General features: G+C 42.9%; 1 protein-coding gene across 2 annotated transcripts; it reads left to right on the top strand.

Annotated features, from left to right (window-relative positions):
• Window positions 1-1,638: 1,638 nt before the first annotated feature.
• On the top strand, window positions 1,639-13,225 carry LOC118399240 (adenylyl cyclase-associated protein 1-like). 2 transcript variants are annotated; one of them, XM_035795161.2, is made up of 13 exons: window positions 1,639-1,824; window positions 6,930-7,061; window positions 7,308-7,408; window positions 7,548-7,625; window positions 7,962-8,105; window positions 8,563-8,648; window positions 8,954-9,059; window positions 9,617-9,791; window positions 10,147-10,322; window positions 11,289-11,412; window positions 11,495-11,577; window positions 11,860-12,003; window positions 12,126-13,225. In XM_035795161.2, the coding sequence occupies exons 2-13, from the start codon at window positions 6,932-6,934 to the stop codon at window positions 12,207-12,209; spliced, it is 1,431 nt and encodes a 476-aa protein (XP_035651054.1). In that variant the 5' UTR covers window positions 1,639-1,824; window positions 6,930-6,931; the 3' UTR covers window positions 12,210-13,225. The 2 variants fall into 2 exon arrangements, with proteins under 2 accessions (XP_035651054.1, XP_052327899.1); XM_052471939.1 differs by lacking the exon at window positions 1,639-1,824 and adding an exon at window positions 3,862-3,880.

Consider the following 13,225-nt stretch of genomic DNA (forward strand, 5'->3'; position numbering starts at 1 on the left):
AAGCTATGGCTAATCTAAAACATCCGCAAAAGTCTAAATATGTCATTAGCTCTCTGACCAAGGAGAGACCAACTGTGAACCGCTGAGAAAACACTGCCGCACAGCTATCTATTCTATTGCCACTTACAGACTTCACATTCTCTTTTATGGCTGACCATTACTGACGGTGGTTCCCCTTTAGTGCTTCATAACACTAAATGATGAGATGAAGCCATCTGAGACGTTGGCCGCCTGTGGTCTCGTTAATGTTATTCCGCCTGCTTGACATTGATCTCTCCATAGACTAGACAGGGTGCAGTTTGTACATCTGTTTAATCATCACACCACTGAGTGTTTACCTAATTGGCTTTCAATACCCACTCCGTAATGAGATTGAGAGTTCGAGATTCTCTGGTACTTGTGTATGCTTTTTAGCCAGTAGTTCTGAAAGTAGTGCTCATGAGCCCCAAAACGGAAGAGTGAAAAAGACTTGGTAGTTGCCAAAGTTCCAGAGCATGCCTTTCAATCTAACTCCCATCAGAGATTTTGAGTGGATGGGCTAACAACCAAATTGGTACTTGAAAGTATCAATTCGACAGTCTCTGATCACTGTTATTTGGATGCAAGGTGATTTCTAGATCAGCCAGTCTGTCGCTAATACTTTTAAACACTGCCGTTGTTTCAGTTGGATTGGTGTGTCTTGTTATCCCCTAACCTGAAACAGCTACACAACAGAGATGTGTTCAGACAAGAATTAGGGGGAGAACGCTGTGTTCAACTATTTGATTTGACTTGTTTTGATTTAAGAGACTACTTGTAACCAATGATGTTTATTAACCAATTTATTGCAACCTGTGAAACTACTAACACCAAGCAAATCTTGGCTGTGATACTGATCAAATATATTTACTGGTTGTTATGGCAGCCTAAGGTGAGAAGGGCAGTGGGGATCTATATGCTGCTGTCTGGGTTTGAACCTGGGTTCAACAAGACTGTTGGCCAATAAAAAAAAAAACATTTGAAAATTAAGCTGATTATCTTGATGCCTTCTGAGCTTAGACCTGACCTCTTCAAGTTAAAGGTTAGGTGTCACACTGCAGGCCTCCTCTCCACATTGACCCCGTGATATGCTGCATCAATTGACCGAATCCCTACTCTTTGTACATTCATCAATTATTCTGCACTCTCTTATCCTTATATTTCAGGGAAAGGAATTGTTTGTTCTATTTCATGCGAATAAGAAATAAGAGCGGAAATTCCGCGCGGTGACAACTGGGAACGTCCACAATCATTCCACAGAGTTTCTAAACCCAGAGGCGCAACATCGAGAGACTTTCGGGAACGCGTGCGTTACAGACCAAACAGAGCAGGGTCGGGGTTTTGGGTTTGAGAAGTCAATGAGAGAAGGGAACAATTCTTCCTTAGTTGTTAATTTTGTCGAAATCTAAAAGCACAACTTAGATTTCGAGCCAATGTCTTAAGTAGTTGCACATGTTATTACTCCAACCGTGTGAAAGTGTCAAACTGACACGTTTTCATTTTCGTAAAAACTATTTTATATCGAAAGAATGCCTTTGATTTGACGGCTTGCACGTGCGCAGTTTGACACGAGACGACCGTTAGACCCGATGACGTGTTTCTGCGCATGACCTTAGCTAGCCAACGTCGCCATGACATCGCCTGCAAGCGTGATCTGGGATTTCTATTGGAGAAGCAGTTTTAGCCCATCTTCATACTGTACTGTCTGTTTTATACTGGAAGAATAGGCAGAGCAGTAAGTCTGCTAGCTCCTACACACAATTGACCGTGATTAAAGACCTAATCAGTGCTTGTCCAATTTAGCAGGTAAGGATGAGGTTTTGTTACTCTGTGGGACTATGCTGCTTTATATTATTCCTCTGTAAATTGTTTTAGGTGCATAATAGTCCATATGTCATAATGCGCCCTCATTGCATGAAGGAATCGTTCCGAAATTATCGTTATGATTTAACATTATGATTGCTGTCTTGATGTCAAATTGTATTAGCTAGACATTATTCCATGACGCATTATTGAAATAGTGTTGTGAATTTCAGTATGTTAAAACGACTCAACCCAAATGTGAAGTTATTTATTTTCGCAGACTAGTGTGCAACACTACAAGGGAGGGGTATGCATTAAAATACAGGAATGCCGAAAGACAGGGAGGGGGATCGAGCTGACTAGCTAAATCGTTAGAGGTTGTTGTTAACCAACCCATACTCTTACTGTCAGAACAGGGTGTTGTAAGTATACATTGCGGAAACCGTTTACGTTACCGTTTAAGAACCAAAGAGTAAACCGAGAGTTTCTATTGGGACAAATTCAGGTTTCAAATCCCGTTTCGTTCGGTTTGCTTCCTTTCAATTAAGGTTTTGCAACAAAATCTGCATAATGAATACGCCACAGCTAACGTTAGCTATTTCATTGTTTCCAGCTAGCTACCTAGCATAGCTACCTCGGTCGACTCCCAATCTCATTATCATCGGCTTGTGAAGATTAGCGGTGCTTCGCTAGCGAGCTAGCCATGATAGCTTTATGGAACATTGTCTAGCCCAAACGGTGTGTAAGACTCTGGATACTGGTAGGCGCAAGACGCCGGCGTATATTTGCCATAATTTTCTAATTACTAAAGCAGAAAAGTGTTGTTTTAAAAAAAAATGTAATCCTTGACACAGCGCAGACAGACTGCGCCTAAACTCCTTCTCCCTAGTATGTCTGAACGCACGTCTACCCCGAGTGTGTTGGGAAAATTGTGTAACATACCAAAATCCCTCATTCACAGGGTCTGATATCTATGCTGAAAAGTGAAACAATGTGTTATTGCCAATGATCCCTTGAATAATAGAACGCTCTTGAAACCTGCAGATGTATTTTCCTTGGACAGGCTAGTTTCCAGGTGCTCATCACTTGGAGGACTTCCAACCGTCCGTAGCTGCAGTGCGCAATTAGGCAATTAGAAGATGTCTTCTTCTTACTTTCCATGTGCACTTTAAGCACTGTTTCCTAACTGTCCATATAAGCAACACAAGTTGACCCACCCTGCTTTAACCACAGCAGCAGGCCTAGGTTGAGTCATTGCATGGAAGTAAAATAAATTGGACTCGGGGTCCACCAGCCCTTGAAGAGCCTTTTTTTACAAGCACAATGCCTAGCCCATAAATTTAGGTCAAGGGTATGCACTGACACCAAATTTGACAAGATAAGATTACTTTATTAAGCACATGGGGAAAGTTTGGTTGCGGTTCTGCATACATAACACATTTAAAGATGGGCAAATGATATACAGTGCATTCGTTAATGATTCAGACCCCTTGACTTTTTCCACATTTACGTTACAGCATTCTAAAATTGATAAAATTGTGTTTATTCCTCAATCTACACACAATACCCCATAATGACAAAGCAATAACAGGTTTTTAGAAATGTTTGCAAATGTATATAAAAAAAAAATGTAAAAGACATTTACATAAGTATTCAGAACCTTTACTCAGTACTTTGTTGAAGCGATTACAGCCTTGCCTCTTCTTAGGTATGACGCTGCAAGCTTGGCACACCTGTATTTGTGAACTCCTACTTTCTCCTATTCTTCTCTGCAGATCCTCTCAAGATCTGTCAGGTTGGATGGGGAGCGTCGCTACACAGCTATTTTCATGTCTCCAGAAATGTTTTATCGGGCTCTGGCTGGGCCACTCCACGACATTTAGAGGCTTGTCCTGAAGCCACTGAGTGGTCTTGACTCAGTCTGCTCTGGAGCAGGTTTTCATCAAGGATCTCTCTGTACTTTGCTCCGTTCGTCTTTCCCTCGATCCTGACTAGTCTCCCAGTCCCTGTAGCTGAATAACATCCCCACAGCATGTTGCTGCCTCCAACATGCTTCACGGTAGGGATGGTGCCAGTTTTCCTCCAGGCGTGACGCTTGGAATTTAGCCAAAGAGTTCAATCTTGGTTTCATCAGACCAGAGAATCCTGTTTCTTATGGTCTGAAAATATTTTGTGCTTTTTGGCATACTCCATGTGCCTTTTACTGAGGAGTGGTTTCCATCTCGCCGCTCTACCATAAATGCCTGGTTGCTGGAGTGCTGCAGAGATGGTTATCCTTCTGGAAGGTTCTCCCAGCTCCACAGAGGAACTCTGTGACCATCGGGTTCTTGGTCACTTCCCTGACCAAGGCCCTTCTCCCCAGATTGCTCAATTTGGCTGGGTGGCCAGCTCTAGGAAGAGTATTGATGGTTCCAAACTTCTCTCATTTAAGAATGATGGCAGGCCACTGTGTTCTTGGGGACTTCAATTAAAGTTAAATAAAAATGCTGCAGACATTTTTTGGTACCCTTCCCCAGATCTGTGCCTAGAAACAATCCTGTCTCGGCGCACTACATGCACTGTCAAGTGTGGGACCTTATATAGACAGGTGTGTGTGCCTTTTCAAAATCATGTCCAATCAATTGAATTTAACACAGGTGGAATCTAATCAAGTTCTAGAAACAGTCAAATCAATGGCAACAGGATGCGCCTGAGCTCAATTTGTAGTCTCATAGCAAAGGGTCTGAATACTTACACTACCGTTCAAAAGTTTGGTGTCACTTAGAAATTTCTGTGATTTTGAGAGAGAAGCAATTTTTTTTGTCCATTAAAATAACATGAAATTGATTAGAAATACAGTGTAGACACTTTTAAAAAAAAAAAATGGAATATCTACATAGGCGGCCTATTATCAGCAACCATCACTCCTGTGTTCCAATGGCTCGTTATGTTAGCTAATCCAGGTTTATAATTTTAAAAGGCTAATTGATCATTAGAAAACATTTTTAATTGTTAGCACAGCTGGAAACTGTTGTACTGATTTTAAATGAGCAATAAAACTAGCCTTTAGACTAGTTGAGTATCTGCCGCATCAGCATTTGTGGGTTTGATTACAAAATGGCCAGAAACTGACGTATTTCAGAAGAAAGTTCTTTGTTTCTAGCCATTTTGAACCTGTAATCGAACACACATGCTGATGCTCCGGAAACTCAACAAGCCTAAAGGACAGTTTCACTGCTTCTTTAATCAGAACAACAGTTTCCAGCTGTGTTAACATAATTGCAAAAGGGTTTTCTAATGATCAATTAGCCTTTTTTAAATGATAAACTTGGATTAGCTAACACAACATGCCATTGGAACACAGGAGTGAAGGTGGCTGATAATGAGCCTCTACGCCTATGTAGATATTCCATAAAAATCTGCCATTTCCAGCTACAATAGTCATTTACAACATTAACAATGTCTACACTGTATTTCTGATCAATTGAATGTTATTTTAATGGACAAAAAAGTTGCTTTTCTTTCAAAAACACAGACATTTCTAAGTGACCCTAAACGTTTGAACGGTAGTGTATATAAATAAGGTATTTCAGTTTTTATTTTTAAATTAGCAAACATTTCTAAAAACCTGTTCACTTTTTTCATTATGGAGTATTGTGTGTAAATTGATGAGGGGGGGGGGGCATTTTAATCAATTTTAGAATAAGGCTGTAACATCACAAGGGGTTTGAATACTTTCCAAATGCACTGTATACAGTCAGTAAATACAGAAAGTGCAGTTTGAGTGATCAATGATCATCTGTACACTATACAGAACACAAATGTTTATCTCTAACCAAATCAAGAGCCATTGAATCATTTGGTAGCGTTTTGCATACCCTGTCCTATGTCACAAGCATTGCTTTGCTCTGGGAAAGTGAATGGTGAGGGTATTATCCCAGGAGAATAGAGCGACATGGACCCATTGTCATTAATGGGATGAAGACTGTGTTTCCACTCAGCTGACAGTACCTGAGACAGTCAGTCCGATGAAAAGGGGATCCGTTTTCTATTACACAATGTCAGCCTATAGGGTGTGTCTGTGTGTGTCTGCACTCCTGCAAGGGCATTTCACAACAGTAGAGAGGCTCTAACAACACTTATCACTTCCCACTTTGTCAACACAGAGGACTGTTGATGAGTATAGATTTAGCTGTGTTCAATTAGCCTAGACATGCATCAGGTCCCATTGAGCATGTTTAGGATGTTCTGGATCGGCGTGTACGATAGCATGTTTCAGTTCCCGCCAATATCCAGTAACTTCGCACAGTCATTGAAGAAGAGTGGGACAACAGGCCACAATCAACAGCCTGATCAATTCTATGCGAAGGAGATGTGTCGCACTGCATGGGGCAAATGGTAGTCACACCAGATACTTACTGGTTTTCTGATCCAAGCCCCTACCTTTTTTCTGATCCACGCCCCTACCCTTTTAAGCTATCTGTGACCCAACCGATGCATATCTCTTTTCCCAGTCATGTGAGATCCATAGATTTAGGACCTAATGAATTTATATCAATTGACTGATTTCCTTATATGAACTGTAACTCGGTCAAATCTAAAAATTGTTGCATGTTGCGCTTGATATTTTTTGTTCAGTGTAGTTATGAGTGGTTGCTTTGGTGTAATCTGGCCCAGGTGAAGGTTGTGTAATGGGAATGACAGGGAGGGAAGGCCAGTATTATTCCCTGCATACCTGTACTCAGGAGGTCTTGTCCCCAAACCCCATTCCAGTACTCATTGTTTAATCACTAGGTTGGTTAAAGTTACAATTCGTCTTCCCCCTTTTGGTCGTTCTCTGTCCAGTTGGATCTATGGCCATGATCTCTGATTTGTATTGCCAAAATAGCAGTAGGCTGCCTATTTTTTTTTTTATAGACAATGTATGAGTAACGGAATGACAAAAGACAGACTAACATACCGAGACAAGTAGGCGTACTAATGCACAACTTAATGAACAACTTTAAATGAAAAGCCAACATGATTCAGACAGTCTCAACCACTTGCTGTCAACGACCGCTTGTGATACTTTTATAGTAAAACGAGCAGTGACCACTGAGCCCATCAGCTGATGTGTCATCTGTCCCCAGGAATGGCGGCGTTGGCAAGTCTGGTGCAGCGGCTGGAGGTGGCTGTGAGTCGTTTGGAGGCGGTGTCGGGCGGTGGAGGTGGCGGTGGCTCTGCTGGAGGCTCTACTGGAGGCTTTACTGGAGGCTCTGGAGGTAACCTTTAGGATATTTCATATTGTAACCCTTTTCACGGAAACACGGATGCGAGAAGTCAGGGAAAGACTGAGACTGAATTGCGAGTCCTGGTCCTAATAATGCTAAAGAAACTTCCACAGTACCAGTTGTCATCGTTTGTTTTGTCTTAGATAATGGAGGTAAAATTAAAACATGACTCACAAGCAGAACAAACATATCATTTTAACATTGGTATCTCTGCCCGTTGCCACCCATTCCTTGCAGTCGTGGCAGCTTACGTGGAGGCCTATGATGCCATCATCACGGGATCTGTTGGCCAGTACATGACCCTCAGCCAGCAGATAGGGGGCGACGTCCAGAAGCATGTAAGTTGAATTGCACTAGAGGGAAAAGTTGGCTAGTAATGCTCCTCAGGTCTCATGTCACGCTTATTGGTGGATGTGTACGATTCAGTTAGCCAAACCTGGACCTTTTCTCATCCCTTTCTGTCTCTCCCTCTCTCAGGCGGACATGATGAAGCAGGCGTTCTCATGTCAGAGACAGCTCCTTGTCACCGCCTCCGGCTCCCAGAAGCCCTCTGATGTGAGTTGGTTCACCCGTCAGCGATCACCTTGACCCTGGACATGACATAGTTTTCAACAGAATGTCATTATTTAGATCAACTCAACAGTGCATTTACTGTAGTTGTCTCATTAACGGACATATTGGTATTGAATCAGCAGTGTAGCAATTAGGTTAACTGATTCCAATGGCATGGCTTTCCTACATTCTCTTGCCACATATATTATTCAAAGTAATTCATTGCACGTTATTCCACCCTGGTTGGTGATTTATATTTGGTCTTCAGGTGCAAATACATTCCTTTATTTGCATCTCTAGGATGTTATGATTTAAGTAATGGTTATTTTCCCTCTATAGGCATCCTTGACTGCTCTCCTGACCCCCGTCTCCAAAGTGATCCAGCAGGTGCAGACGTTCCGCGAGCAGAACCGCTCCTCGCCCCTCTTCAACCACCTCTCGGCCATTAGCGAAAGCGTGCCTGCCCTCGGCTGGGTTGCCATGGTGAGTGGAGGGCCTTGGCGTTGTAACCTGTGTGTGTGTGTGTGTGTGTGTGTGTGTGTGTGTGTGTGTGTGTGTGTGTGTGTGTGTGTGTGTGTGTGTGTGTGTGTGTGTGTGTGTGTGTGTGTGTGTGTGTGTGTGTGTGTGTGTGTGTGTGATTGCTGGAAACAAGCACGTCTTTCATTCTGCGGAAGTCCTGAGACGGTTGTTTGGCAGTGAAATTGAAACAGTCCCTTTTAGCAACAGTGCATCAGTGTTGAAACTCTGGAATTCTGCTGATAATTTTGAGTAATGAAGATGAATGAGAACTGCTGCATTTTAGTCTGATCAATAATGAACCAAGTTAAACCTAGACTTTGGTATGCCAGTGGATGCAATGCACGCATCTAATAAACGCTCGTAAGCCACACAGGCTGTTTTGAAGAGCAATAAATCTCCTGCGACGTTCTTGCTCTTCCAGGCTCCTAAGCCAGGTCCCTATGTGAAGGAGATGCAGGATGCTGCCCAGTTCTATACCAACCGGGTGCTCAAGGACTACAAGGAGAAGTAAGGACCATCTGCTGTTTGTTGGCCTTTTAACCTTTTTCTGACTGCCAAGTGGGTGGCAGGTAGCTTAGCGGTTAAGAGCGTTGGACCAGTAGGTGAAGAATCTGTCGATGTGCCCTTGAGCAAGGCACTTAATCCTAATTGCGCGCCGTAAGTCACTCTGGATAAGAGCGTCTGCTGAATTAAAACCAAAACCGCATAAGGTTTTGGTTTTAATCTCATAGTTGAATACTGTATATTTTCTTCATCTTTTTGGTCACCCTCCTGTTGTGCTAAGCTAAATTGTTGTGTGTCCTACTCCTCAGGGACCAGAAGCATGTGGACTGGGTTAAGGCCTACCTGTCTATCTGGACTGAACTTCAGAACTACATCAAACAGCACCACACCACCGGACTGGCCTGGAGCAAGAGCGTGAGTCATTTTTACCCTATTCTCACTCTCTCTTTACTTCTCATGTCACTACAGGAGGGATACACGTTATCAGCTGCTCATAAACAACAGACTTAGTGCTGGGGGTTATCGGCTGCTCATAAACAACAGACTTAGTGCTGGGGGTAGGGAAAGGTGATCCAAACCGTTACCATATGAGTGAAGTAATGACATGGGCGTGTTTAGGAAGGCGGAACGGATGCAAATAGAAACTTTCTAATTCTGTTTATCTAACATATGTAGATCTGTCATGCAGAGTCAGACTGGGCTCTGTTTGACTTGTCTATCAGCACAGTACTCAACATCCCACCCAGTTGTCAAGTAATGTCTTTAGTTTTATGTGCAACAAGAAGTCTGTTTGTGTGATAGAGAGGGCGGATGGTAAAATCACCAATGTGTTGATTTCTTGTCAGCCGTTACTATTCTCGCAGTTCCAAACATTGCGCCTTATTGGATTAGACCCAGTTGTTAAGAAAAGGAAATGACCATGTCTGGGCATGTGTATAACCAATGTGCTGTCTGTTTTTTGTCCATCCCAGGGTCCAGTAGCCTCGGCCTCTGCAGCTCACCCTGCCGGTGGCGCTCCTCCTCCCCCCGGCCCTCCTCCCCCTCCCATGGACTTCAGCGGGTCGTCTGGCGGTGGCGGAGACCAGGGGCCCGACACCCGTAACGCCCTCTTCGCCTCCCTCAACAAGGGAGCTGACATCACCAAGGGTACATATCGAATAATGCATCAGCAAAAATTCAAGAATCAGAAGCTCAATTGATTAAGAAGTACTTTGAAACATACAGGGCTCACTTGAAAAAGATGTGGATCTCAATGTGACTTACTTGGTTAAATAAAGGATCGAGAAAATAATACAATGTGAGAAGCAAATTGACCCCAGCCCTTACATTCATTACATAGTCTTCCATTATGTAAAGGCATTTCTCCTTGTCTACCAGGACAGTAGCACCATGTCTGACCCATCTTACAGTATATTTGTGCTTACTATACTGGATAATAGCCTCTGGTAAATGTCAGTATTTGTGTTCCCCTCTCCTTTCTACCTTTACTTTTTGTCCCTAGGCCTGAAGCACGTGCCCAAAGACCAAATGACTCACAAGAATCCCAACCTGAGGACCCAGACCGGTCCGGTGTGCACAGGGCCAAAGCCCTTCAGCTCCCCCAAGACAGAGGCCACCGCCGCCCCCTCTCGCAACCTGCCCCCCGTTCTGGAGCTTGACGGCAAAAAGTGGAAAGTGGTGAGATATTGGTCCTTGTCAAGTCGTTTACACTGGTATACAATAATTTAACTTGTATAGCGCTTTTCATTACAGAAAAAAATCTCGAAGCACATAAAAAGCAAAACAAACAACATTTTAAATTGATATGGTAGAGATGGAGATTGAATGTCTATATTTGGCTTCAGATGTAAGGCTGGGAGTTGAGGCAGTTAGGATTGGAAAGGCAATGTAGCTTCAGTGGAGCGGCCTTGACGGTTCAGCCAGAGAGAAACAAAGACAGTCTGACAAACAGGCCCAGAATGCTGCGTCAGTGCACCACATCGGCTTCTCTGACAGCCAGTTCCTCCTATTGGAAAAAGGTTCCTATGGGCAATGTTCTCTCTCCAGAAGCCCTTAACCTCTACAGGATCGATGTCCCCCCCTCCCTCCAATGGTTGAACTAATGTGATTTAGCATGAGATTGAAAGTAACAAAAAAATGGCCCATGACATCGACATATCTGATATGGGCAGAAAGCTTAGATTCTTGTTAATCTAACTGCACTGTCCAATTTATAGTAGCTATTACAATGAAACAATACCGTGCTATTGTTTGAGGAGAGTGCACAATTATTAACTTGAAAATGTATTAATAAACCAATTATGCACATTTGAGCAGTCTTGATACAACATTGAACAGATATGCAATGATGCATTGGATCAGTCTAAAACTTTCCACATGCCCTGCTGCCATCTAGTGGACAAAATCAAAATTGCGCCTTGGCTGGAATAATACATTATGGCCTTTCTGTTGCATTTCAAAGATTAATTTCAGTGAACTCACAAAGGGCGCATTTCAGATAAGTGGGCTGTTGGTTTACCCCTGAGCTGAATGCACAGGTTTCGCATGCACTGATCACTACAGTCCTGAGACATTTGCATTTTCAGGAGTGGAGTGTATTTCCTCTCTAACCCCTAACCTCTTCCTCTGTGTAATGACAAATAGGAGAACCAAGAGGGTGTCCAGGGCATGGTGATCAGCGACACAGAGCTCAAGCAGGTGGTCTACGCCTTCAAGTGTAACAACAGCACCCTGCAGATCAAGGGCAAGATAAACTCCATCACTTTAGGTAAGGACGTACCCGTGTGTGGACACATTTTAAAGTCAAAGGTCAACGAAGGGCATTTGTTAATAGGTTTCCTCTCTTGTAGACAACTGTAAGAAACTGGGTCTGGTCTTTGACGACGTCGTGGGCATCGTAGAGGTTATCAACTGCAGGGACGTCAAGGTTCAGGTGTGTATTTCTAATCTCCATCAATGAGAAAATGGACACCGTGAAAGAAGCTGGTCGTACAGTCAATGAACATGGCGATATCACACAACGGTGACAACTGATCAGAATAGCTTTTGTCTGATTTAATATGTGAATGACAAAGTCTCCAGTTTGATTGTGGGTGTGACATTTTACAGATTACTTTGCATGTTTACTAAACGTATGGCTGTTTTATCTCTGCACGGTACCAAACAGATTTATTTAATCATAGTAGAATCACACTTGACCCTCTGGTGTGTTCAGGTCTTGGGCAAGGTTCCCACCATCTCCATCAACAAGACTGACGGTTGCCACGTGTACCTGAGCAAAGATTCGCTGGAGTGTGAGATCGTCAGCGCCAAGAGCTCAGAGATGAACGTGCTGGTACCTGGTAACGACGGAGACTATGTGAGTACATCTATGGGGGAATCTTGTCTAATTGGCATTATAAAGGCAATTATGGAACAACATGGTAATACATGTGATGTGGAAAAGTGATGATAAACTACCATTTTTCCTTTGTCTCTCAGACTGAGATCCCTGTTCCTGAGCAGTTCAAGACTGTCTGGGATGGCAAGAAGCTTGTCACCACTTGTACAGAGATCGCTGGATAGAGGCGCAGCACTCGAAACAGCCTCCCCTTTGCAAATGCCTACCTGACTGATCAACCGACCAGCTAACCAAACCACAAAGTAGACTGAGATGCCAACCGCACCCATATTTTTCCATTCTGCCAATCAAAGCTTTAGCGGTTTCCTCCTTTCAGCCAATGAGAGGACTGCTTGTTTTATCTGGAGCATTCCTTCAGCCAATTGCAGGGAGCGGCTTGTTATTCGATTCGGTTATCCTCATGACCAGTGAGTGTATTCAAATGGGTTTGCCAACAGCCAGGTTGATTTTTGATTTCTTGCTAATGATAAACGTAATAGCGAACGTGAGGGAGCAAAGCTTTTATCACACCTGTGGTTAATGCATCAGCCAATATTTCCTAAAACCAATCGTTAATTGGCTCTGGTCAGGGGGAGGCATGTGTTTAGGGGTCCAAGGTTTCAGTTCCATTTATGCAATTCAGCCGTGAAGCACATGTACAACCAACCCCTCTTTACAGTCGACAATGGTAGAGATTGACTAAATATAACATTCGTGTCATCACTCTTAAAATAGGTCAAATGACAAGTTACGTGCAGGATCACTGTCTTTTTTTATCATAACACTGAAGCAAAATGGTGAAAGATGAAATGTAAAAAAATAAATGTTAATTCCTTGCTCAACCTCCAAGACACATTCCATATTATTCAGACAATATGGAGGTGAATGATGTGGAAGTGGTTTTAGCGACAAGACGTCAAAATACTGTTTGATCGGTAATGGTTAAGTTTGGGGTTGCCATGATTTTTGGATTATCTGCTGTAATCATCTGTATAGACATTTCTTTTTAATGCTAGTTGTCTTAACCCCACTGTCGCCATCATCAACCCACCTATCCACTTATGTCTCTACTACAACCTCTGTGGTTATCCTGTTCTTGTAGCTGTCATGCTCTGATGTGGAGTTTATTTCATTTGGGTCAAGAATCTAAATTTTGCTCATTAGCACTGGAGGAAGACATTAAAATAATGTTGCAATATAA

Source organism: Oncorhynchus keta, chromosome 20 (assembly GCF_023373465.1).
Source record: "Oncorhynchus keta strain PuntledgeMale-10-30-2019 chromosome 20, Oket_V2, whole genome shotgun sequence".
In the NCBI taxonomy this organism is placed as follows: domain Eukaryota; kingdom Metazoa; phylum Chordata; class Actinopteri; order Salmoniformes; family Salmonidae; genus Oncorhynchus; species Oncorhynchus keta.

Bases quoted from the DNA above. Each gene is read 5' to 3' on its own strand.
- LOC118399240 (XM_052471939.1), top strand. The intron at 9,060-9,616 runs GTGAGTCATTTT...TGTCCATCCCAG, and splicing joins GACTGGCCTGGAGCAAGAGC to GGTCCAGTAGCCTCGGCCTC. The intron at 9,792-10,146 runs GTACATATCGAA...TTTTGTCCCTAG, and splicing joins GGGAGCTGACATCACCAAGG to GCCTGAAGCACGTGCCCAAA.